At 50.5% G+C, this 25,705-nt stretch overlaps 1 protein-coding gene across 2 annotated transcripts; it reads right to left on the minus strand.

Moving 5' to 3' along the window:
- Positions 1 to 5,033: 5,033 nt before the first annotated feature.
- On the minus strand, positions 5,034 to 17,356 carry Drd2 (dopamine receptor D2). Of its 2 annotated transcripts, XM_027930648.2 has the most exons (7): positions 17,045 to 17,356; positions 12,284 to 12,393; positions 11,141 to 11,277; positions 9,773 to 9,963; positions 8,744 to 8,830; positions 6,888 to 7,215; positions 5,034 to 5,227 (listed from the first exon to the last, which is right to left on the minus strand). In XM_027930648.2, the coding sequence occupies exons 1-7, from the start codon at positions 17,327 to 17,329 to the stop codon at positions 5,034 to 5,036; spliced, it is 1,332 nt and encodes a 443-aa protein (XP_027786449.1). In that variant the 5' UTR covers positions 17,330 to 17,356. The 2 variants fall into 2 exon arrangements, with proteins under 2 accessions (XP_027786449.1, XP_027786448.1); XM_027930647.2 differs by lacking the exon at positions 8,744 to 8,830 and having other exon boundaries at positions 17,045 to 17,329.
- Between the last annotated feature and the right edge of the window lie 8,349 nt (positions 17,357 to 25,705).

Here is a 25,705-nt window from a genome sequence, read left to right on the forward strand (position 1 = left end):
ACCTAAAATAGTGTTGTGTCAGCTACAGGGCAAGGACAAGCCTGCTGGTCATTCATGCCTGCTGAGGTCCTGGGGTGAGGGTGATCTACAGATTGCCTGACTGGGAGCCCCAAACACTCAATGGGGGTTCAGTGTGAGCAAAACAAAGGTGCATGTTTGCATCCACCAGGAGAAGGTAGGATAACACAGATGAACTGTTTTGTTGGACCCTACTCTGCCTTCAAATGGGTAAAGGGTTTGTATGCACACAAAATGGGGCAGGCAGCTGAATAGAGCAACTTAAGGAAGAGGATGAGAAGGTGGGTGGAACCTGAGGTTTGGCAGGAAAGAGGGCTTGGGGACAGGTCCTGCTGTCAGCTTTTCTGGCTCTGGACCCTATAGTAGCACCTGCTCTTGGGGGTTATGGAACTTGTCTCCTCCAGGGCAATTTCCTTCTTCCCCACCCTATCCTTTCTCTGAACTGCCCTGGATGCAATTCAGACCCTGATTTCCAAATGTCTCTTCTCTCATGCTGTGCACTCCTGGGGGCCACAGGTCGGAGTGTTTGGACATGGTCAGGAAAATCCAGGAGAATTGAATGTTCTGGCTTTGTTTCCCCATGGTCCACCGCTCCACACCTAGCCCCACTCAGCCCCCCAATAGCACTGCCTCCTTCCTCACCTGTCACCCTCCACTTCACCTTCAGCACCTGATTCCCACTGCCCCAGGTTCTGGGGAGACTGGCTCCCTGTCTCTGGCCTCAACACAGCTCAAGGTCTCAGGAAAGAAGCCGAGTGTGTGCACAAGGGGGGAAGCCCCAAACCAGTGCAGTGGTCATGAGGCATTTCCATGATCTTGGGGCTGCCTATGGATTCAAGTGAGAGTGAAAGGTTGCTCTAGATGGGCCAAGGTTCTTCCCAGCAGCTCTTGCCTTGCTCCCTCTCCTGGGGTAACCCTGGGTAGAATTGGGATGGGAGCAGGAATAGGAAGTGGTTCTCATCGGCTACCGTCTTCCCCCTTCTCCCTTAATCTCACAGAGCCAGGGTGATCTCTCTGCTCCAAAGATGCCCTGTTGTCTCCTCACCAGTTTCCTGCTTCATCACCAGAACCTGAGTGTAGCAACGCTGAGTGCCTGGTTGGCAGGAGAGAACCCTCAGGAGCATAGATGCCCAGACTCTAGCCCTTTTGCCGCTAATAACTATGCCTCAGCTCTGCCCTCAGCACCTACTTGGTTGCTGAGGCAGCCGACTACTATTTGCATGGACCCCTAGGGTATCACCCTAAATCTCAGGTCCCAAACAGTTTTTCCCTCTGTGTTTCTCAAAACATCTTCTGACCATCAAAAACTCATCCCACTACATATTCAGGGCTGGGCAGGAAGCAGGAGGAAATTGGATAACGTAAGAAGTTTCAGGAGATCTGGGTGTCATGGCCGTCCCTGCCAGCCGGGCAAACCACCCTCTTGGTATGAAAGGCTTTTCTGTGAGTGGAGAGCATGGGAATGCCCTCCAAGGGCAAAAGGGGAGCCCACAGCAGTTCCTTCACAGGTAAGAGATTAAGTTACCGACACAGCCTGGGTCCTGGCCCCCAGGAGGATGGTGAGCCAGTGGGCAGGCATAGGGAAGGCTGAGCAGCAACAGGTAACAGAAGTCATGCAGTCTTTGGGGACAGGGATGGTTTAAGGAAAGGATGCCACAGGCGAGGACACCACCCCCCAGACAGGCCAGTCCTCAATGCTCCTATGCAAGAACCTGGCTGCTCCTGTCCTAGACCACCTGGGAAGCAAGAGCTGCAGTTGCTTCTTCCAGGGCCCCCTTCCCCCAGCCACCCAGGAAGTTCTGTGTCTAGTCTTCTTGCCTTTGCCAACTCCCCACATGCTTGTTCAAGGCCAAGGTGTTCTGGGGCTGTTGCCTCACACAGAAAAATTGTGGCCTAGAGCTGTGCGGCCCATATACCTGTGCTGTGCTGTGCTCCCCAAGATCCTGGCAGTGGTCTCCACACCTTGTCTGAGCTCAGCTCCAGGGGAAATGGATTGTTCATACGATAGTGTGAGTACTGGGTTAATACCTGTCCCGTCAGACTGTGAACCCCCAAAGGCAGACCACCTTCTTTATTGCTCTATCCCAACAACTTACCAAGGACCTGGAGCACAATAATTACTCAATAAATACTCATTAAGACAACGAGTGGGTGGGTGGATGGATAAAATGATGCAATTTCTCAGGCTGCTGGACCACTCGCTTTCAAGTCCCCAGGGCCTCTCCCTAGCAAGTGGCCACCTGGGTCTCCTCCAAATGCACCTGGGGAAGAATAAGAGCCTGAAGCCTGAAGCCTGGCAGTCATAGCTGGATCCTCTGTAATTCTGTAACTCTGTTTCCCACTCAGGAACCATAAAGTACCCAGCGGGTCTGGCCCTTTGGTGGTGACCCTTGCTGTGTCCTAGGGAAGGGTGGGGCAGGGGTGCACAGACTCTGCCTGCTGTAAAGGCAAGTAAGTGCTCCCTGGATTCAGAGGCACTCCACGGAGACACAGAGTGCAGAGAAAGGTAGTGAGGAGGGAAAACTTGGAGGGCTTCCTTCCCACCCCCACTACAACCACCTTGAGAAAGGGGCCAGGGTCAGGGTCAGGGTCTCTTTGGAGAGAGCCAGAGTTTGGGCCACGCCCTTCCACCCTTTGTGTCCCCAGGTCCCATTCCACCCATTCCCTTGCCCCTGAAGAGCTGAGGGGAGAAGGGGTGGAGCCCAGCCCTCCCCCTGCCCACTCTAGCTGTCAATCTGCTGTCTGGATGAAAGATGTGAAGCCTCGTGACAACTGTGGGCAACTTTCTCCTGCCCCGCCTCCCGCCCCTGCCCTGCCCTCTTCCCCTCTTCTCTCTGACAGGGCTCTCCTCAGATTGCTCTAGGGCTCCTTCCCCTCCCTCTCTCAGTCCTTCCTTCCCCTCCTTCTGTCTTTCTGCCTCCCTTTGTCACCTCTTCAGTTCTCTCAGCAAAGAAACTTGTATGTCCTCATAAGACTGCTAGCGATGAGACAGACTTTAAGCTCCCATCCAGGTCAAGATCATCCATAGACGTGGGGTGCGTATGCACGTGTGCTTGTGTGTGTCTTGGCTGGTCGTGGGGTGGGTGTCAACAGCTGAGAGGTTCTGAGGGTTTCTATAATCCCTGGGGTCTGCTGCCCTCCCCAGGAGGCAGTCACTAGGTTATTGGCCATCCTGAGCTACACCTGCTTTGCCCACCTTCTGGAATGAGGAACTTTGCCACCTTCGGGGAGAGGAACTTCTCACAAGGTTTAGTGCTACATTCGGGTTCAGTGAGAAGATCAAAGTCCATAATTAAGTGTTCAGGGCAAGTTAAGTGCTCCCAACTTTGGTGCTAAAAATATTGTATTTAGCATGCAAATTATGCCCTGACAGCTCCCCAGAGCCTGAGCCCGTGGGTGCCACCACCTTGTTTGTCATCATGGCTGTTATTCTCAAGGTGGTAGGAACATTCTTTTTTCACTGGGTTGATTTATATTTCACTTCTAAAGAGCCAAATTCCTGTTGTCAGGGCAGTGCCAAACTGTGGCCCCAGAAGGCATGGAGCTGAAGGCTGGCCCCAAGGCCAAGAGCAGGGAGAGCGGTTCGGGTATAGCACTCAGCCTCACCTTCCTTCTGCAACGTGCTCCCTAAATGGAGAGCCTGATGTGAGTCAGGCAGGACAAGGGACAAAGACACCGCAAAGCCACATTTCAAAGGTCACCTTTTACATGGAGCCTTCTCTGCCCTATGGGGTGAGCAGAGCAAAGGCTTGGCCCTTAGGAGATTCCAGGTTCTGGAGGAGTAGGGACACCTGGCTTTCCTCTGAAGGACCCTGCCAGACACAAGGATTTGGGTTACACCTGAATCTTAAACTTGGTGTTGGTGGTGTCCCGGGGCCACCAAAGGGCCCCTGAAAGTGACTCTTGTCAAAGTTTTATTAGTTTGGTGCATGTATAGTGATGTTACAGAGTCTGGGACCCAGGGGTTCCCCACAAGCTGCAGCTCCCCTCTTCCCTTAGGCCAGGGCCAGGCCAGGTCAAATGGTATTCAGCAGCCTCTCAGACATGGGCTCCTCTAAGGCAGAGGCACTGGAAGGGAAAAGGAGAGAGGGTAGAGGCCAGAAGGAATAGTAAAGGGAAGAGGCTTTGTGTCAGAGTATGGCAGGAGGCAGCCCCTTAAAGAACCTCAGATGACCCCAAACTCGGGCCCAGAGTTTGTGTCCAAATCCTAACTCCCCAGGCTGGCCAGCATTTGCAATGGGAGGTATACGTCTGAGGGCTGTCAGGAGTGGCAGAGGGGGCTGGTGGGTGTTTCTGTCCCCACAGGCCCTCTCAGGACCCTTGGAGATTAGGCCTCTTCTCCCCAAGGCTGTGGAAGGCTCTTGGAGAGCTGTAACTGGAGGGACACTTCACGTCCACTGCTGTGGGGAGGGGAGGCTCATATCAGGGCCTGGGAGGGAGCTAAGAGTTCTGTCTTGGGCTTCTCCGGGGTCTGTTGTTTCATCTGGTATTTACATATCTCCCAGAGCTGAAGCCGCCTGGGGCTTTGGCCAGAGCCCCTGCTTTCCCCTTGTGGACCTTGAGGAGTATGAACTGTTATTCCTTCCCACTGCCTGTCCTAGCACAGGCCAGTGACAACCAGGCCATGCCCAACAAACAGGGTGCACTCAGCCTCTTAGCCTTGACTCGCCCCCCCTAACCCCAGAGACCCGGTGCCCCAGAGAAAGGTCAAGGAAGGCAGCTGTATCTTTGGTGCCAAGGAGAGGGGCCTAGAGGTGGGCAGGGCCTCTGTGAGCTGCCCCTGAGCCATGGGTCCAGCCCCAGGACTGATACCACGCCCGGCTCCCTTGCCCTACCCTGGCAGAGTGAGGGTGCGTGGGCAGAGGGGGTTGCAGAGCCAAGCTAACATGGCAGGGCCTGCGGGGTGAAGAGAAGGCCCAGCCCACCAGGCCTTTCTGCCCACATCTTGCAGGGAGGAAGCCCGGCCGGCCTGGACAGGGGCGGGAAGCAGGCTGCTGTGCAGGCAGGAGGCAGAGTCAGCAGTGTAGGATCTTCATGAAGGCCTTGCGGAACTCGATGTTGAAGGTGGTGTAGATGATGGGGTTCACGGCGCTGTTGACGTAGCCCAGCCACGTGAAGGCGCTGTACAGGACTGGCGGGATGTTGCAGTCACAGTGTATGTTCAGGATGTGTGTGATGAAGAAGGGCAGCCAGCAGATGATGAACACGCCTGGGGAGAGCGCAGGGTCAGGCAGAGGCCAGCGGCACACCCTGCTCTGCTGCAGGGGGTTGGGGGGCACCAAGGCTGGGCCCTAGCTCCAACAGCACTGCACGAGGAGTCCCGGTCTTGGATTCAGACCTGCCTGACACTTGACTTCAGAGAAAGTTTCCTTCACTCACCTCAGCCTCATTGCACTCATCTGTCAAAAGGATGTAACAATACCTGTCTCTGAGGGAAGGGGAAGCAGCTTGTGAACAAATCTGAAATGTTGGCATTCTGACCCAAGTCAGCTGTGGCAATGGAGATACCCACTCAGCTTCCCAGTCACCTTTGAGAACAACGTCTCCCTCAGGCTGGCAGTGGGGGAAATATGTTCAAGGCAGTGTGGGACACAGAGTTTGGGAAAAGGGAGTACTAAATGACCATCTCACTCAGTTCTCATATTGTCTCCCATGAAGTTGACAGGAAACTGAGGCTGTGATGGCTTTGAGGGGTACCCAAGGCCACTCTGCTCTTGAGCGGCACCAGTAGGGTCTGAATGCCAGTCTATTTAGGCTCCCACACGGCCAGGCTCTTGCTCCAGCCCTCCATCTTCCCCCTGGGGACACATCCTTGCTGGACACGCCTGAAGACTGTGCCTCTAGGTGATCTCTTGCCTGCTCTGCTGTCTGACTCGGGTGCTTTCTCCAGCACCACCAGCTCCAGTGGGGCAAATGGTGTCTAGGAAGAACAGGGCCCTAGAGCATAGTCCCTTGGACTGCAGAGAGGGCTCAGGTCCAACTCCACCCTGCCATGTCCTAGCCACAGGATCATGGGCAGCCCCTTAACTTGTTGTGATCACAAGTTCCCATTCCTAAAAGGAGGATAGCAGGTCTTGTCCACTCGCATCCCAGGATTGTTGGGCTATCAAAGGGGATTGCAGGTGCTACACAGATGGCAGGGTCATATCAGTCCCTTCCCCCAATTACCCCTACTAGTCTATAACTTGGATTCTGACTTTTATTATATGGTTTTCTAGGAAAACTTTATTTAAAAGCTTTGTGTAGTGGGCAGGGCCACTCCTTTATTTAGACCAGTGGCCATGTCTTAAGGTCCTCTTTTATCTTTTCAGAGCTCTGGTTCCACATGGTCTTCACTGAACACAAAGGTGAATTTCCTAATTCCTTAAAAATAGCAGTAATAACAAAAACATAGTAATAATGCTTATATATGTAAGTATACTGCTTTGCAGCTTATAAAATGCTTTCACCATCCCTATGCCTTCTGACCACACAAACCTGAAAGTAACCTACTCTACAGATGGGAGACCAGAAAGAAAGTGGCCTGTCCAGAGACATGAGGTTCTGGAGCATTGCGGTCTGCTGTTGGAATTCACAGACTCTGGAGTAGATTGCCTGAGTTCAAACCTGGGTCTTCCCTGGTCAAAATCTCAGTAACCATGCTAAGCCTCCGTCTGCCCATCTGCAAAGGGAGCAGAACTAGACAATCTACCGTGGCTGTCTGTAAGTCACTGGGAGTGGTCTGTTTTTCAAAAAATACCCAACCTATGACCCTCCAGCCATGGTCAGGAAGGGTATGGCAGGGTCAAGGATCTGGGCACTTTCCCCAGTCAGGGCTGGGGTGGGACAGGGAAGGGCAGGGCTATGACTGGCATCCAGAGCCCACTCACCAAGAACAATAGCGAGCATCTGCGTGGCTTTCTTCTCCTTCTGCTGGGAGAGCTTCCTACGGCTCATGGTCTTGAGCGAGGTCCGGGTTTTGCCATTGGGCATGGACTGTATCTCAAAGATCTTGGCAATCTTGGGGTGGTCTTTGGCATGCCCATTCTTCTCTGGTTTGGCGGGGCTGTCGGGGGTGCTATGGAGGCCGTGATGGGATGGGTCAGGGAGAGTCAGCTGGTGGTGGCTGGGCGGGATGGGGCTGTACCGGGTCCTCTCTGGCGGGCTGGTGCTGGACAGCATCTCCATCTCCAGCTCCTGGGCTCGCCGGGCAGCCTCCTGTACCAGAGGCAGAGAGCTCTGGGTGAAGCCAGGCCGGTTCTTGGGCACTGGGTACCCAATCTCCCCTGGGCCACCTGCCCTACCCGTCTCCTTTCCCCCTCTGAAGAGTCTCGTGGACACCAGAGTCACCCTGCCAGAAAGGCCAGGAGGATGATCACTGGGAGGTAGGGATTGTCTAGGTACAGAACTCAGGACCATGACAGTCTTTGCTTGCAGGGCCATCCCTGGGCCCTTCCAGCACAAACCCTATGCACCCCCAATACCCCACCACCACTCTCTGGGGTCTTAGTAGCCAGGTACTCCTCTTTTCTTACCCAAGCAACACCTGCTGAGTGCAAGCTAAGTGCCAGGTGCCATGAAGACTGCTAGGGATAATAGTTCTGGAATGATGTTTAGTCCTGCCTCCAAGAACTCAGGTGCTAACTGCCTGGAGGGCACCACCCCTGTTCTTCCTGCCAGGCTGAAACCCTGGCCCAGTGCTCCTGCACCAGCACACACACACATGAGGTGACTAGACTAATTCAGGAACTAAAGGGTGGACTCCTGTGGGCCCACATCCTCCCTGCCAGGCTGGCCTGGCATAGGTCCACTCATGGCCTTCTCGTTCTCCCCTAGACTCTCCTGTCAGAGGCCTTGGAGGTCTTATCCCCAGCTTCTGAAATGTAGCCTGGCTATGTGCCCAGGTGCTCTAACTAGGTGGCTGCCTTGACCCCATTCTGAGTTCTGGTTTTGGCACCTGCCTCATAAAAGTCCCGCCCTTACAGTGCAGGTGAATGCTGTGTATCTGCTTCCCAAGGCCAACTGACCTGAACTGGATGTGTGGCCCTCTACGGGTTCTCTGCCCTGTTCTCTGCCCATCTTTGGAATGAAACACCTTCAGCTTGGGCCTTGCTGCTACTCTCTCTGGGCAGAGCCTGGAGCTGCTGTGGTTCTGCACCTCTAGGTTCGACTTCCAGGATGCACTTCACCAGCCCCCAGTGGCTACTCTGCTTCAGCCTCCCCACATCCAACCCCAGAACCAGCCTGTCTGTAAGAAGCAGCATATGCTGGTTGAAAGAATATGGGCATGGATTTAGAAGTCACACAAGTTCAAATATACACTCTATCACTAACTGTTTAGGCTTGGGTGAGTTACTTAAACTCTCTGAGCCTCTGTTTCCTCTTCTGTGAACTATAGATCAATAAGATCAATCAGACTTACCTCCCAGGGTTGTGGTGAGGATGTGATGAGATACTAGGAACATGGTAGGTGTTTTAAGAAGTGGCAAGAACCATTATCACCGTTTTTAACATATCGTTATAGAGAAGTCCCTTCTCCCAACAATTTTCTACATATCTATGCCTTGCAGAATTGAGGTGCCTTGCTCTGCACCTGCTTGGAAGGGTGCATAGTGAGTCTGCCCACAGCTGAGGCAGAATGGGGCATGCCGGGATGTGCTTCTCCCTGTGGCCAGCAGGTGAGGCCTCAGAATCACAGCCAGTGGGCAGCAAGACTTGGCTCTGGGTCCTCGACCTGAACACTTACCAATCTCCGCCTGTTCACTGGGAAACTCCCATTAGACTTCATGATAACGGTGCAGAGTTTCATGTCCTCGGGGTGAGTACAGTTGCCCTGTGGAGCGAGCCAGCACACGGGTCATACAAGACAGTGAGGGCGCACGGTAGCAAGGGGACAGAAACTCAAGGCAGGGCATTCCTTGTGGAATTCAGGCTTAGAATAGTAGCTCAGAGAGCAGGGACCATAGGAGACAGCCAGGCAAAGGTGAAGATCAGTACTGCGATGAGAAGTGAGCAGGATGAGGGACAAAAGGACCCTGATTTTTGTGGAACTCCTAATCAGGGTCTGGCACCATGCTAGGCACACACTCACAGCCCTTCTCACATCAAATCTTCAAGACCACTCTGTGAAGTCCACACTGTGGTTCCTAGTTAACAGATGAGGAAAACGAGGCTCCCAGAAGTTAAGCAACTTGCCCAAGATCCCTCAACCCAATGTGGTGGTGCCAGGATTTGAACCTGATATGTCTAACCCCAAAGCTCTCGTTCTTTCCAAGCTCCCACAACGTCTTCCTCAGTGAAGGCTGAGTGGAGGGGAGAATTCACAAGACAGAGTGGAGAGATGAGAGAGGAGCAGAGAAAGGTTATGAGGAAGAAGGAGGTGTGCACAGAGACAGGACAGAGAATGTAGCAGGTAAAGAAAATAGGATGAAGAAGACAGAGGGAAGGAAAGGGAGACTGAGGCCAGAGTAGGAAAGGAGAAGTTAAGCAGAAGATGAGAGGAGCCAGGAAGGTACCAAGCAAGATCTGCAGAGCTCATTCACGAAGCTCTCCAAACAGACTTCTCCTTCCCCCTGGTGCCCACCACAAACTCGGCCTCCCTCTCCTGGACATTCAAGTCACTCCACTGAGATCCATGCCCTAGTCCAGCTCCCGGGAGCTCATTCAGCCTGGACCTCCATCTGGCCGTGGTGTCCCAGGGTCCCACGGGAGCATGGGACAAGCCCCCTTGGTAATGGTTAAAGGGGCGCCTGGAGGGGAGGAGGGGTCTCTGGACCTTGAGTGGGGCCTTCAGGTTGGCCCTGAAAGCTCGGCTGCTGCGCTTGGTGTTGACCCGCTTGCGGCGTTTGCGGAGGACGATGTAGATCTTGATGTAGACCAGCAGGGTAACGATGAAGGGCACGTAGAAGGAGACAATGGAGGAGTAGACCACGAAGGCAGGGTTGGCGATGATGCACTCGTTCTGGTCTGGGGAAGGAGAACCCAGGGAAGCGGGGGTCGGGGATCAGCTGGCCCTGGGGCCACAGCACCACCAGGGCACAGTTCCCTCCTCATGAGAACGAGGAGCAATCTTACCAAGAATATAACTGGATGTTTAAGGTTGCCTAGAAACCCTAGATGCAAATAAATATGCAATATAAATCACAGATAAAACCACAACTGAGCAAAAAGCTAGGTTGGGATTGATTGCTTCTAACTTTTCTTATTACCATTTCCTGCCACTTGATTATTAGTCTTGTCATCTCTGAGTACACAAATAATGCCAGGATATTCAGAAGAAATGACATATGAAAATAATTTTCAGAATAGTCAACCATTTTTGTAGCCTTTCCTGTGGAGGTCTACCACCTTCTAACTTTAGGAACAACATAATGTGGTCTTGTCTGCTGGAGTCACTTTATTCCAGTGTGTTTTATATGCTTCCAGGTCTACCAGATGTCTATCCTCTGTCTCAAGCACACTTAGCCCTATTGGCATGTCTTTCTGTGACACTTAGATTTCAGACCACACATTTTCAGGGCTTCACTATGGCCTGTCTTGCTCTGATCTCCCTAGAGGCACCTTCATGGCTCCCTGGCAAGAAATAGCTCCATACTGGCAGGGGTCCTGTGCTGCTTCTGTCTAGATGCTCCTGACTCTGTTTCCCACAGGAAGGGGCTCAAGCTTGGCTCACCTCCTGTTTCTTTCTTACTTGCTCCAAGTGGCTCGGGCCTAGCCTGGCTTCAGCTGACCTACAAGGCTGCAGCCTCATCACAAAACTACCATTGTTGGGAATGGATGGAGGTCCAGTATCTCCCGCCATATGCCGGAGCATGCACATACACACACTCATGTGTAGTCTGTGAGTCTGCTGAGCTTTAATTTAATAAACAAAGTTGAAGATAGCCAAACATCCTCCTCAACCATCTTCACAACTCCTCCTTCAACTCCATGTATTTCAGGCCATTGTTTTCTCTCTAGCTCAGCCTGGAGCACCTCTGAGTTTAGCTGGGCCTAGTACATCCAGCCTGGCCTCTGTCCAGGATGGCAAATGGGCCTCCACTGGACCTCCATCCTTAACTGTGCCAGGAATTCAGCTCCCTCAGGGTCCTGCACAGGAGCAGGGACCCAGAGCAGAGTCACAGGCAGAAAAATCAAGACTCACCTGTGTTGTTGAGTCCAAAGAGTAGCGGGCAGGAGATGGTGAAGGACAGGACCCAGACAATGGCAATCATGACCGTCACTCGGCGTTTGGAGCTGTAGCGTGTGTTGTACAGCATAGGCATGGCCACAGCTGTGTATCTGCAAGGGCAGGGTGGGGGCTGAGTCTGGGATGCAGGTCCAGGAACCCCTCACTCTGTAGAACCCATTGATCCCTGGGGCTGGACAGTTGACCAGCTCCATGATACTCTCATTCAACTTTCCTTCCTGTGCCCACACTAAGTGAGAAGAATTGGCAATGCCCAGTCAAGCACTTCATGAGCAGGCAGGTACTGTGTCCTCCTGGGCTATGGCTGTTGCTCCAATGGCCCCAGCCAGATTTGAAGCTTTTTGAGGGGCCATGACCTGGGTCATTGCACATTTGAAACTACACTTACTGCACTTGATCTAGGCCCACAGAAGGTGGAAGCATTTGTTGATGAGGCAACTTTAGGCCCCATTTAGCAGGAAATAATAGCAATGGTACTATTTATAATCCTCCCTCACATTCCTCTACCTAGCATTTCTCACTCATTAACTTATTTCATCCTCTAAGAATCCTGTGAGGGGAGTAGGGACAGAGCTTCTGGGCATGTGTGTGACACATATTTGTGCAAAGTAGTGAAAAACTCTAAGCTTAAACTTGTAAATGGGCACAGCTTGGGCCCCCTTGACCACACCACCTGTGCTGGAATAAAATACAAAACCAAACACCTCAGACAGGGGCAGGTGTCATTATCACCAGGATTTAGAAAATGAAACCAGAAGTTCTGAGAGCTTCTACAATCTGCCCAAGGTCACATAAGTAGGAGGTCATACAGCTGGGGCTTCAGTGGGAATCAGCTCACTTTTAAACCAGTCACTCACTATCTGGTATTCTTGGTGGCCTCACTGTCCATAGATGACCTTTCTTTGTGGAATCTGTACTAGCCTAGCCACACAGACACACACAGACATGTATGCATGCACACCTGCACACACAAACACATGGACTCACATGTACACAGCCAGCCACATAGCACCATAGACAGAACCTGAGCCTGAGGAGAGGTGGAGCACCCAGAAAGGCGAACAGCAGAGTCACCGCTCCCACCCTGGCTGGGCTCACCTGTCGATGCTGATGGCACACAGGTTCAGGATGCTTGCTGTGCACATCATGACATCCAGAGTGACGAAGATGTCACAGTGAATCCTGCTGAATTTCCACTCACCCACCACCTAGAGACAAAGAAACATAATGGGTGGACAGGAGGAGCGGGGAGATTAGCTTAGGTCCTGTGACTTGACCATCCTGGGGCAGGGCAGGCCATGGGCTCAGAGGACAGTTGTGGGAGGTTTGTAGGTCTCCAGCTGGGGCCTGGGGGAGAGAGGACAGCAATGGGAAGTAGCACCTGCAGGGCCTTGGGGCCTGTACCCCTGGCCTCTTTTCACCAACACTCAAATCTACTTTGTGCCAAGAACTGTGCTAGAAGAAAAGCAGCCCACTTACATGGAGGGCCTCAACTTTGACCCTTAATCTGTGAAACATTTATGTGACCATCATGAGTTTTCTTAGAGTCTCTGTCTCCTTGGCATCCATTCATTATAGAAACAACTATATTAACTATATTTTCTTTTGTTCTATGTTCCTGATGCTCTGCTATTTGGGAGTTTTACAGACCCAGGGAGACGGTGCCCCTCCCCAGGCTAGTTAGTTCCTAAACATAGTGACCAACTTACTTGGGAACATACCACCTCAAACACCAGCCAACCACTCCCTTTACACTGTTACACAGCAAGCCAATATTTTCCTGTCTTAAATTATCCCAGGGCAGGTACAAGGTATCTAGGAGCTACTCCATAGCTCAAAGCTGCTAGTAGTAGTCAAACTAGACAATCCTTAACTGCTTACTCTGTCCTGCCTTGCATACACCATGAAAACCTCAATAAAGCCTATGTCCTGGGCCCTCCCCTCACCCCTGCTTCAGCCTCCTGACCCAAGCCTGTTGCTCTCTCTCTGGAGGCCCTGCATGGCCTGCTGCACCCGATTCCTAGCAGAACTGTAAGTAGCAGGTTTTTGTTTTTTTTTTTCCAATGACATGGATCAATCAGTCATACCTCTGTAAATTAAATTCTGAGTATGATAATGAACACCCATTTTACCAATGAGAAAACTGAGCCACAGAAAAGTACAGTGACTTGCCGATAGCCTTTGGCTCAGCTTTCAGTCCTGTTCTGGCCTGGGTTCTGAGTGAGCCACGCAAGCCTCTCCACACAAAGTCAGGGCCTCAAGTATATGTTAAGAGATCTCTATGAAACAGGGGAGAAATGCCTGCTTCCTTGTTATATTTGGAGAATGAAAGAAGGGAATTCTGGGCCAGAACTTTAGGAGCACCAGGATGAGCTGGGACGGGACTGCTGGAGTGACCTGTCCTTGGTCTAATGGAAAATGAGGGGTCCAGCTCCTGGCAGGACCCTGCTGCATCCTCACCCACCACACACACACCCTCCCATCCACATATCCACACATCCCTATGCCTCTGTCCACATACACAAACGTGCACCCTCACATAGCAGGCTGGCCCTCACAGCCCTGGCAGTCTAGAGAAGCCCCAATTCCTGAGGATACCTTTAGCTTCTTACCCAGAGGAGAGAGAGAAGCTAGAAAGCCCCTCTCGTAACTGGAGCAGGTCAGCATGCACAGAATGTCCCACTGAGCATCACAGCAGGCTAATATAACCCTGTTCATGCTCACGACAGCCCTCTCTTCTGCTCTCACGCATAAAACCAAACATCTGCAATTAAACTCAGCAATGAGTAATGAAGCTGCTGACATCTCACAGGTGGTGACAAAAAGACAGAAGTTCCCCAAAAGACAGGCCTTTCCTGCAGCACTGCCTTCTCAGGGCTCAAGTAGGGCCCCATCCCAAGGTCTCTCCTGGCCCCCAACAGCTGGATGTCAACTGGGGGGTGGGTGTAGGGGGCACAGAAGGGGCTTCCCTGGCATAAACACAGTCTACCTTCAAGGTCCCACAAGGCAGAATCCCAAGCTCCTCTGGCTATCACCCACCTGGAAGTGCCCCCAGGAATGGGACCAGGGAGCTGCCTGCATGTCCCTAGGGAACCAGGTCTCAGCTACTAGCATCCTCCTCCTCATCTTCCCTCTTCCCTGCTGTCCTTTCTACAAAATTATTGGGCAACTTAGTATGTGCCAGGTTCTAGCCTAGTCTCCTGGACACAGTTGCGAACAATTCAGACTGTCTCTACGTTAGGGGAACTCTCAAACCACTCTCCCATGGCCCCAGGAAGCAACTGAGCAGTTAGGAGCAGTGTGACTCCAAGACCCAAGAAAAGGCATCAGCGGCTGTTTTATAGAACATCTCCGGTAGGCACTGTACTTTATCTCTATTACAAGAATGGACTGTTAATTCTCATTCATAGATGAGAGAATCAAAGATTAAAGAGGCCACAGAGCATGGCCAAGTTCATCCAGCAAGTGATCACTGAGTGGGGCTGGAGTGGGAGGCAAGTTCTTTGCACATCCCTTGCTCCCTCCTAAGATGTCTTGGAAGTGGCAATCTAGCTTGTCAAAGAGGAGATCATATGTCAAAAGTACTCAGTAGACAAAAAGCATGACAAGAGAGATTATCACTTCCAAGTGGTATGGTCCCACTTGGGGTCACAGAGGAAATCAGACTTGCCCAGTGTCTCCTGGAGATTTAGTAGCAGGGGAAGGACTGGCTTGGGTTTTCTAGCGACACCAAGGCCTCTTTCCTCTGCACTTCTGGGCATCTCTCATTGACATCTGGCTCATGTGAAGCTGCCACATGAATGACAGGCTCTGAGTTGGCTCCACCAAATCTTCATTTTAACTATAATAATACTCAGCACTGAGTCAGGCACTGTTTCAGACACAGCATGTTCACATTTATGGAACAAAGGCAGTAAAACTTGAAGACAAGGGCCGTGGCTGCCCCTCTCAAAACATCCAGGCTGTGTGGCTCTGCCCTTCTCTCTCCCCTGAATACTTCTTCCTGAAGCATTCCTTCTTCCTGCAAGCCAACACCTCTGACGGGGCATGTGTCCCCCATGGACCCCCATCTTCCGTGGTGACGGCACTGTACTGGCCCCACAGGCTTCTTCTTTCACAGCAGGACAATACCACAGACTTCAGCACTAAGGGTGGGTAGGACAAAGTGCTCCATCACTATTGACTGAGTGAATAAATAACTCTGAGACCTTTGCTCGTCTTTTCAATCTCTTCTCTTCTGGAAAATGCACACAGTAAACCTCACCCCAAAGGGTTGTGAGGCCTTACTGGAGGTATACACAGGTGAGTGGTTCCTGGCTGCCTCCTCTCAGGGACTTCTCCCACCGCTACCCAGGTAGAAAATGTGAATTCAGATTTGAAGTGGGTTCTTTCATTCCAAAATCAGCACACTTTCCGCATACTGAGCAGAATAGTCCTGAGACAGGCTCTGGTGTGACAGGAGATTGGAGACTTTTAAAATTACTAGAAATACAACAGGATGGTAAATTCTGGACAAGAGGAGTAGCTTTGGGAGAGGGTAAACTATGTGGTTAAAAGAGCACCTTGACAGAATGTTGGGTGGGACTCCAGTTGGTATATTCTCTAGTCCTTTAAGCAGAGCTCGCTGCCCAGTTCTTGCTTTAATGGGAAGAGTTTGAGTACAGCCCTGTGAGAATACCCTTCTGCCCCCTCAAACACTCAGCTTCACTTCTAAAATAATGGTGAGTAACTATGATTAAAACATCTGCTTGAAGAACTTAGATTCTAGGAACCCCAATACACCCTGTGTATAGACCTGTTTCCACCTGCAGAGTTTGGTAGGTAGAAACAGAGGCTTATCTGATTCTCAAACAGTCCTACAAGTAGTAGCATTATCGTCCCCATCCTCTAGATAGGGAAACAGAAGTTGGTTCTCCCATTTTCCCCTTTATTCCTCTCTGATGGCCTGAGGTCTGGGACCCCTCCATGGAAGGAATCAAGAATGGATCAAGCCTAGGAACAAAGCAAGAGCTCCTCAGGACAAAGCCCCAGGCAGGAAATGCAGTCCCAGACCTCAGACCCTGCTAAGAGATGAATCTGATTCCCTTGTCTGCAGGGCCTGGGTAAAGACAGCTTCTCAAACCTCCATTCTCTATTCTGTAAAGTGAGGAGAGCAGCATCAAGTATTTGTTGATTAGCATCTGCAACACACCTGACACAGTGGGCCACAGCAGAGGCCACCTATTCCCCATTTCAAGGCACAGAGCTAGGTTCTGTCCTGGGTGACACATGGGTGACACGTTGCATCTTAAAGAAAGTGGGTGCACCACAGTTTACAGTAGCCTCTACCTGGAGGTCCTGGACATGGTGCCAGAATAAACTGGAGAGGAGAGGGGATACTGAGAGCTTAGAGCAGCAGCCCCACGTCTGACTTGGGGAAAGAGGGATAAAGCCTGGGAGCAGGAACATGTTCCCTCCTTGGGGATCCTCACCAGTTACTTCCATTTCCAGTATGGCCTAATGAACCAACTTTAGGGACAGACAGTTTTAGCTTAGAGAGACCAGCTGTGTGATGCTGGAGAAATTACCATCTTCTCTGATCATCATTATGACCATTATCTGCAAAGTGGTGATGCAAGCCTCTCAGAGCCGCTGTGAGAATACGTAAGAAAATGATGTGCATAAATTACTTAATATGAGGCCCAGCACTTAGTAACACTCTCTAAATGCTAATGGTGATTATTAAGGAGACAAAGTACCCACTTCATAAAGAGAAAAACATCCCAGAGTGGAGGAAGAGGCAACGGGTTGGTGAAACCAGTGGGGAAACTGGGGCTGTCTTGGAGCAGGTACTAGAGCAATGCTGGGACCCAGACCTACCTCCAGGTAGACAACCCAGGGCATGACCAGCGTGGCGACGAGGAGGTCGGCCACAGCAAGGCTGACGATCAGGTAGTTCGTGGTAGTCTGCAGTGCCTTCTCCCGGGACACGGCCATGCACACCAGCACATTCCCAAAGACGATGACGAAGATGAGCAGGGTGAGCAGCATGGCATAGTAGTTGTAGTGGGGCCTGTCCGCCTTTCCTTCAGACCCGTTGAAGGGCCGGCTCCAGTTCTGCCTCTCCAGGTCATCATCGTACCAGGACAGATTCAGTGGATCCATGGGGGCAGCGGAGCCACTGGGTGGCAAGGCTCTGGCCAGGAAAAATGGACACAGGGAGTGAGCAGGACAGCATTGGAGGCATGCTGCCTCCCAGAGGGCTCCAGGGGAAAACAACCCCCGTGAGTAAAACATCAGGAGTTTAACTGTCACATCCAACAATCTTCTTACAGTATCTGGGCCTGCTGCCATTCTTCTGCTAGCAGATGGTGGAAGAAATGGGAAAGTATACTTTTTTTTTCAATATAAGAATATAAATGAACTTAAAATGAGCAGATCATTCTTTCATTTTATTCAACTCCTTATAAGCACCATCCATGCAAAACACACTTTAAGGTAAGTTAGCTAGGAGTCCCAACTTCTAGTGTCAGAAAAGAAACAGGCATTCATTCCTTCTTGATCCTACAAATTTATTAAGCATTATTATATATGGTGCCAGAAAACACAGGCAGGAACAAAATATGCCTGGTTCTGCAGCTCATTTTCTAGAGGAAACAGTGATCAATTGACCAATCAATTAAATCTGTGGGTGGAAGGGACTAGGAAACAGGACAGAGAGCAATGCATAACCAAGTGCAGGTATACAAAGAAGGCTTTCCGTTGGCAGTGATACATCCAACAGACACCTGAGGGGTGCCTAGGAATTAGGTAAAGAGGTGGGGTCGAGGGAAGGATCAAGACATAAGAAGCAGCATATGCAAAGCAGATAGACAGGGTGGAGGACTTGAAAGAGATTGGATATTTGAAGCCTAGAGGGTCTTAGCATGACGTGACTCCGGGCAGGTTGCATAGGTGGGATCACAGAGGGCCTTAATAGTCAGGCCAGGAGTTTGACTTGATTTGAAAGGCAGCAGGAACCACATGATCAGATCTGCCTGACAAAGGGAGAATTCTGAAGGCAGAGGAGAGAATGGATGGAAGCAGCCCAGGGCAGAAGCAATAGGAACAGAATGCCTGGGAGAGGATGCTGCAGGAATCCATTAAGAAATGATGACATTTGGTAGGAAACGTCCAATGACAGCCCTGAGGAACAGTAATCTCATCCCAGGGGGAAAAGACTTCTGGAAGCAGGTGTCATCTGAGATGGAAGAGGAGGAGGAGGAGGAGGAGGAGGAGTTGACGCACCTGAGTGGGGAGATGTTCCAGCCAGGAAGAACACAACAGGATCCCAAAGGTAAATAACTGGCTAAAAATGTAAGGCATGACAGTGGTGTTGGGGACAATTAAATTGGAGGGACATTCATAAGCCACATTGGGTCTTGTCATTTGGGGACCCCTGAAGGGTTTGGTACAGAGAAGACACCTGATTTGATTAGTGTTCTAGCAATGCCAATGGCTGCTGTGGTGCAGGAGGGCAGAGAGTGGAGTGAGGTGGCTCACCTCACTTCAGATAGGAGACAGTGGTCATTGAATTAAGGGAGTAGGAATGAAGATGGAGAAACGTATTCAGAATCAGGAGCCACTTAGAAGTCAATCTCATGGAACTGGGTCACTGGATAGATGTAGGTGGGAAAGGGAAAGAGGATGAGCATGGAGAGAAGGAGTTGAGGATAAATCTGGGATTTCCGCCTTGACTCTGTTATCCTGCAGGTGGTGTGCTCATGGGAGAAAAGGAGCAGAGGGGCTCAGGAGCAAACTTGGGAAGCATCAGGCATCCATAAACTTGACAGCTTATGTTTTGGTTGTGATTGAAACATAATGCACATATAATACAGTTTTTCTGCTAACAAAAGTGTTCCTACTTCATACAGTGGAGTTAAATTTATCAGCATTGCAAAGCATTCTGCACAAAGCACCATAACTTCCAGGTGTTTGCTGCTCAAATGGACATGAAACCCACCAGTTTATGCCTTTCTGGATGAACACAGTACCACATCCAAATCGAAGTGGGACACACTCACTACAGTGGGTCAGAAGGAACTTTGGAGAAGGCTCTGCCCCCGGCTGCTTGCTCATCCTTGTCTGGCATATCCACTCTGCCAGCAAGCGGAGGAGTATGGATGGTATCCTCTCCAGCACCGCCATTGGGATAGAACACCTCAATTCTTTAGAATACCTAAAGCAAGATGCCTGATTCCAAGTGTGGTGACACGGAATGCCAGAAATTTTTCCATTGCTCAGGCAGTGAAGCAATGTGTCATATTGATGCTATTCAGCAAAGCCAACTGGCCCCTCTTCCTATTTGGAACACACAGCAGGAGACCTGTGTGTACATATCGATCAGGCAGCCAGAGCTGCTTCTGACATTCATTTATTCAATCAGCATCTATTGAACGCCATAGGCATAAAGCACTGTGCCGAGCACTGTCAGGGGCCTGAAAACATGTGAGGCACACTCACTCCCACCCCCATTTCTGACCATCCCACCCTGTTCCTCTCCCCCTTCTCAGTCCCACTCCTGGTCTGGCCAGTGGTATCTGCCAGGCTTCTCAGCTCCCTGCCTCTCCCACTCCCACCCTTCTCGCACCCAACCAGACGTCTGTTTCTGTAGCACAATGCTGCTGCCTAAGATGATAATACCATATACTTGTAAAGGGTTTGAGAGTTTGCCAAGTTATTTTGGATATATACCATCTCATTTATCCTCAAAACAACTCTGTGAGGCTTTTAATGATTATTCTCACTTTACAAATGAGGAAAGAATCTAGAAAACTCTACTCAGCCCCTATCCATCCATCCAAGAAAACCTGGCTCAGAATCCTTCTGCTCTGGAATCCACCCACATCCTCCTCTAGAGACCATCTGCACCCTCCTCTGGGATCCCAAAGCACTATTCTGACCTGGAACACGCCCCAGTCAGGGTCTGCCTTGTCACTGAGTTGTACCCTGTGTTGCTCATGCCTCATCTTCCTCAAGGAATAAACAAATCTGGAAGTGCCCAATCTTGCTGATTCCTTCCTCTGTGAGTTTATAGGCAGTAAATGTTCAACAGATGTCTGCTGAACTAAATCAAAGATTCTATTAATGTAATTGGGAAGAAACCCCTCTAGACTGGAAATGTTCCTGCTAACATAGGCCACAAGATACACAAGTGCTACAGAGAAAGGCAGCCCAAGGCACGACGAGAGTTGACTGTTGAGTCCTGTCGTGGGATGAACTGTGCTCCTCACTCTCTCACTCACAGACTCCTATGTTAAAGCCCTCAATCCCAGCATCCCAGAATGTGACTATGTTTGTAGACACAGACTTTAAGGAGGAAATTAAGTTCAAACAAGGTCTTGAGGATCAGCCCTAAGCCAGTGTGATTTGCATCCTTTAAGAAAATGAAATTTGGACACAAAAAAGATGCCAGGATGTGCACACAGAAGAAAGACCATGTGAAGGGAAAAGGGTTCCAAGAGGCAGAAAAGCCTGTCCCTGAGCCCTTGCTGCAGGAAACACCTAATCACCCCTCAGAATGAGATGGCAGCTAACCTGGAGGATCCAGCTGTCCCAGGCCACCCGCTGGAGCCAGTGACTGTGACGTTCCTCACCACATTTCATTGCTCAAACAGAAAATGGAATGTGAGATGAATCATTGTTTTTGTACCATGAGGGAAAAAAAAGAATGCTATCAAACTCCAAGACCACTCTAAGATGTCACTGGTCACAAAATGCAATCTGATTTCAGAGGTCTTGAAATGGGCAGGGGGCTGTGCATCCAAGAACGGATAAAAAAAAGCATGCTTTCCTGGCATTTCTCTGCCAGCCTGAGAAACTTCTACTAGCTCCAGGCTCCACCTTCCCCCCCCACCTGCCCCCCCATTCCTTCCTCTTTTCTTTCTGCCTCTGGGGTACATGCATTGTTGGGCTCCAAGGGGAATCCTGTGAGAAGGCACAAAGAGGAGCAAGCTGTAGTTTTGTTTAGTCCACGGGCACCTGGAGGACCTCAACCCTCCACCTAGGTCCTTGCCCTACCCCTCAAGCTTCTCCGTTCTGGCCAGAGCTTATATCTATGGGTGGGATGGAGGGGAGCTTCTTCCTGAGGCTGCCTAGGGCCATTCCAGGTATTCTGGCCTTGTCCCAATTCCAAAGCCAAGTGAGTTCAATGTCTACTCTGGGACTTGTGTAGGGGAACTACCAAGTCACTCAGTACCGGGTACTCTGTATTTTTCAAGACAGTCCAAATTTTTTGTTCTTTTTATTTTTTAATACATTTTTTAGTTGTTCATGGGTTTTTATTTTGTTTATTTATATGTAGTGCTGAGAATCGAACCCAGTTCCTCACACACACTAGACAAAGTGCTCTACCACTGAGCTACATACAACCCCAGCCCCTTTTTTATTCTTTTTTAGAAAGATCACCTGAATGCATAACCCAAGATGAATTATTCTTCCAGTCATAAAGGTTTTTTTTAGATAAATAAGATCACATATTTTAAAAAATCTGTTTTCAGAACCAGCAGTTTGATTTAGGGTTTCAAAAATACAATAAACTTACTCACCACCCTCCAAATGCCACCTCCATCTTCCTCATAGGTGGCTCCTGCCTCGTGCATAAAAGCTTACAAAAGCTCCAAATCATAGTCCCAAATAAACGAGCATTTAATAACCACCAAATACATGCACATCACCATAATTTCTTAGCTCTTACAGGTGTAGCTACTTGGCCGTGTCTCCTGGGAGAGGGCTGGATGATCTAACCCTGCAGAAGTCAGGTCCCACTCAAGGTGTGGCTGCCTCCTACCAAGGTACCCTCTTCATCTCCCTCTGTAGCCAAGGGTGGCAATTACAGTTTCCCCCACCCCAACCCCACCAGGCAGCTGCCTGCAGACAGTTTCCCCTGAGTCCTCTGGGTCCTCCTAGGTTTTCCTTTCTCTGCTGCTCTGGTAGAAGCTAGGAAGAAGGGGAAAGCCATTTGTGTGGGTGGCCTGCTAGCCTCAGGTCATCAAAGTAGCGGTAATCATCTGCCCCTCATCTGTCTCCAATACTCACTGTTCTGTCCTAGTTCAGAAAGGCAAATATCTACTAAAGAGCTTCCAGAATTATCCTTTTTGGTGCTCAGTATCCCTCCCCATCAAGTCCCCACTAATATCCAGCCTAGCTCCAGCCTGATTTAAGAATGGCTCTCTTTAGCAGTAGAGCTTCCTCACAAGATGTCTGGAATGAGTCAAGGTGTATGGAAATATCAAGCCAAGGATAGTGTGGGGCTGGATATTTTTATCCTCAATAGCTTTGGCCATTTCCCCAATGTGCCTTATAAATGTTCCCATTTTATACATGTGCCCTCATTGGAAATTTAGCTAGCTCTCTAATGTAGAAGTGCTGAGGGACATGGAACTGAGCTGGCCCCTCAGGCAGCCCCAGGCAGGTCCCTTGTCGACACCAGCCATTGCCCTGCACTGGGAACACAGGGGGGGAGAGAAGCAGGCAGGCCTTCCTGGAGTAGAGGTTGTGGCAGGGAAGGGTGGAGGAGGCCACTCTCCTAGTCACACCCCAGGGCCAAGCAGAGACAGCCCAGCTGTAAAAAGAAACAGCTTCTCCTGAGTATGTTGGAAGAAAAACAGCCGCTTTAAGGCTCTACAGTTCAAGGTTAACTCCAAACCTGAAGTCTTCTCTCAGAAAGATCTTGAGGGGTATGATCACTCAGCTCCTGGACTGGTGGGGTGGGGTCAAAAGGTCAATCTGTTGGGGCAGCTTGGTACCCAGAGAAAGCTGGCTGATCCACGGAGGACAGGAGTCTACTCTCTGTCCCTTTCTCTGTCCACCTACCAGACTGTGCCTCTATTTTTCTCTTTGGTTTCTATTCCATTTGGGGCACAGAGCCAAAGAGGTAGGGGCTGAGAAGGCTGTGGTGCAGTGGCAGAAAGCTAAGAAACCTGTTTCCTGGGCTTCAGTCTCAGCCTCAGTCTTGCTGCTGCCTCCTCGGAAAGTTTGGCACTTGAAGGAATCTAATTGTCTAATTAAAATGTAACAATCCCTTATCAGGCTCCATGGCGGGTGAGACATTGCTGTCTTAAACACATCATTTTTTTTTTTCTTCTTTTCTGAGACTTGAAGCATTTCAATGAAAAGGTAGAGGGGGAAGAGCATTTTACATTTGCATCTCAAAAGCAGCTTGTTGGAGTGACTTGGACTGGATGAGAATTGGGAATAGGTAAGGGGCTTCTCTCCAGAGCTCCTGCAACCCAGGCCACTACCACTTCCTCCCCAGGCAAAGGACCTGGCTGTGACTTAGGGATGAACCTTTCCCCAGAATGTCTCAAAATTCTAGGAAGGCAGAATGAAACAGAAGATGGAAGGCACCCCCAGTCCTGCTCCTATGAGAAAAGGAAAAGAGTCACAGAATAATGCCCTTGCATAATTTGGCCCTGAAGGTACCTCAGCAGCAGGCACAAGAGACAGACTTCATTCCTAGAGCCATAGGACAGGCACCCACCACAGAGGCCTTTTGGTACTAGACCTTGGGAAATTGGAATGGATGGAGGGAGGGGCACCATCACTGAATGTCTATCCCCTGGGCTAAGTGGGTGGGACAGAGCAGAATGTTGGGATAGAGGACGTGGGGATGGGAAAGTGGATGCTGTCAGCCTCCAAGGCTCACCTCCTTACCCCCAAACATCTTCCCCAGAATCCAGGGCCCAAGTGTACAAGGTGGCTGGGTGGTGAGGCTATAGGTCTGGTCCAGATGTCAGCAGACACTTTTGAGGGAAGAAGAGCTGATGGCTTCTTACCAACTGGGGACTGTGGTATGGTTTGGATCTGGAATGTTCCCCAAAAGTCCATATGTTAAAGGCTTGGTCCCCAGCCTGGTGCAATTGAGAGGTGGTGGAACCTTTAAGAGGTGGGTCCTAATGGGCAGTCTCGGGCCATTAGAGTGTGCCCCTGAAGGGAATGTTGGGCCCCTGAAGGGAATGTTGGGACCCTGGTCCTTCCTTTTCCTCTCCTTGCTTCCTGGATGCCCTGCGGTGAGCAGCTTCCTCTACCATGTGTCCCTGAGAGAATGTGCTGCCTCCCCACAGGCCCCAAAACAATGGGCTAAACAACCATGAATGTTTCCTTTTTAAGTTGATCATCTTAGGCATTTGTGACAATAATGGAAAGGAGAATGACACAGGTGCTCCTTCTCCTGGGTTCCTGGATTCCCTCCCCACCTGCAGCCTTAACACTGCCATGGATGAGGAGGTCTGTACCACTTTAGTGACCTAGGCTAGTGGGGAAACCCCGCCTGTGTTCTGGCCTAACACTGGGGTGGCTGAGGCTTCGGCAAGAGGTCACAGACTAATGCCTCCCCCTAGTGTGCTCCCCTCCAGGGATGGTGAGTCCATCCTGGAATTCTGCAGAGGCAGCAGGGAGCAGGGCAAGGCGCTGCAGTAGCTCAGCAGCAGAGCTCAGACACATCATCTGTGGAGGACATTATCAAGGTTTCCTCAGAAAGTGTGAGGCAACCTAGACATCTCTTGATCACTTGCTTTCTGGCTGGGTCTGCACAACCAGAGCCAGGAAGGTGGGTACCATCTTGGGGGTCTTCAGAGGCTCAACCTGAGCTTGGCAGATCAGTCACCTGCTCAGTCTCTCCCCCTGCACCCTGAAATTAAACTCTTTCTGGCAGCATCTGGCCTTGTCTCCCACCTCACAGCAAAAAGAAAAGCCATCCATGGACACATACCCAACTTCCTATTCCTACCAATACATGCAGCTACCTTCTCACCTTTAGGTTACAGCATCCCAACCTACCAGGCCCTCGGGCCCCAGATCCCATCATCCTGATGGGCTTCCTCTCCCCTCCTCCTCCTTTCCTCCCTCTCTTCACCCTTCAGGACTGTTTTCCCAGCTCTTTCCCCAGGGAAGACTTCCTAATGCTTTCAGAACACATGTGCTCCTGGGTGACACCTATCACAGGTATAATTAAGTCATTATTTGTCTAATTATTTGTTTAGTGTCTGTGCTTCTTGCCAAACTGTGAACCACCCCAGTGTAAGAATCACATTTTCCTAGTCTTTTATGGTCCTCTCTCCTCCGGGCACAGTACCTGGCAATAGCAGGTTGGATAAATGTTGGCAAGACAACGTTGGAGCTAGAATCTCACTCAAGGCTTACACTCAACCCAGTATAAGTCAAGCCCTGGGTCTTTTTCTAGCCTGAAGTCATTTCTCCTACTTGATTCTTCTCAGGGTGGGCCAGGAACCTCCTCTAAGATGTCCCCTTGGCTTTCTGGGTCCCATCATGGTGGAGGCTGGGATCGAATACCCAGCTGGTGTGGGTCCATCCAGGTGTTTCCCAGGAGGGCTTTCATGACAGCACTCAGAGTTATACAGCATTGAAAGGAAAAGAGAAGGCATGCATGTGGAGTTGAGTGGGGGAAGGTGGGAGGTAGGGATATATCACAGATCCACATGCATTCTATGGAAAGTGGAGCACAGACTGGTGGGGGTGGCTTCTGGGCTGCTGGGAGGCTTG

This window comes from Marmota flaviventris, chromosome 9, assembly GCF_047511675.1.
Source record: "Marmota flaviventris isolate mMarFla1 chromosome 9, mMarFla1.hap1, whole genome shotgun sequence".
Taxonomy (NCBI): Eukaryota; Metazoa; Chordata; class Mammalia; order Rodentia; family Sciuridae; genus Marmota; species Marmota flaviventris.

Excerpts from the sequence above, each read along its gene's own strand:
- Drd2 (XM_027930648.2), bottom strand. The coding sequence starts at position 17,329 with ATGGATCCACTGAATCTGTCCTGGTACGATGATGACCTGGAGAGGCAG. Across the intron at positions 12,394-17,044 it reads CCTGGGTTGTCTACCTGGAG|GTGGTGGGTGAGTGGAAATT; the intron begins GTAGGTCTGGGT and ends CTTTGTCTCTAG. Across the intron at positions 9,964-11,140 it reads CTTTGGACTCAACAACACAG|ACCAGAACGAGTGCATCATC; the intron begins GTGAGTCTTGAT and ends CTCCTTCCCCAG.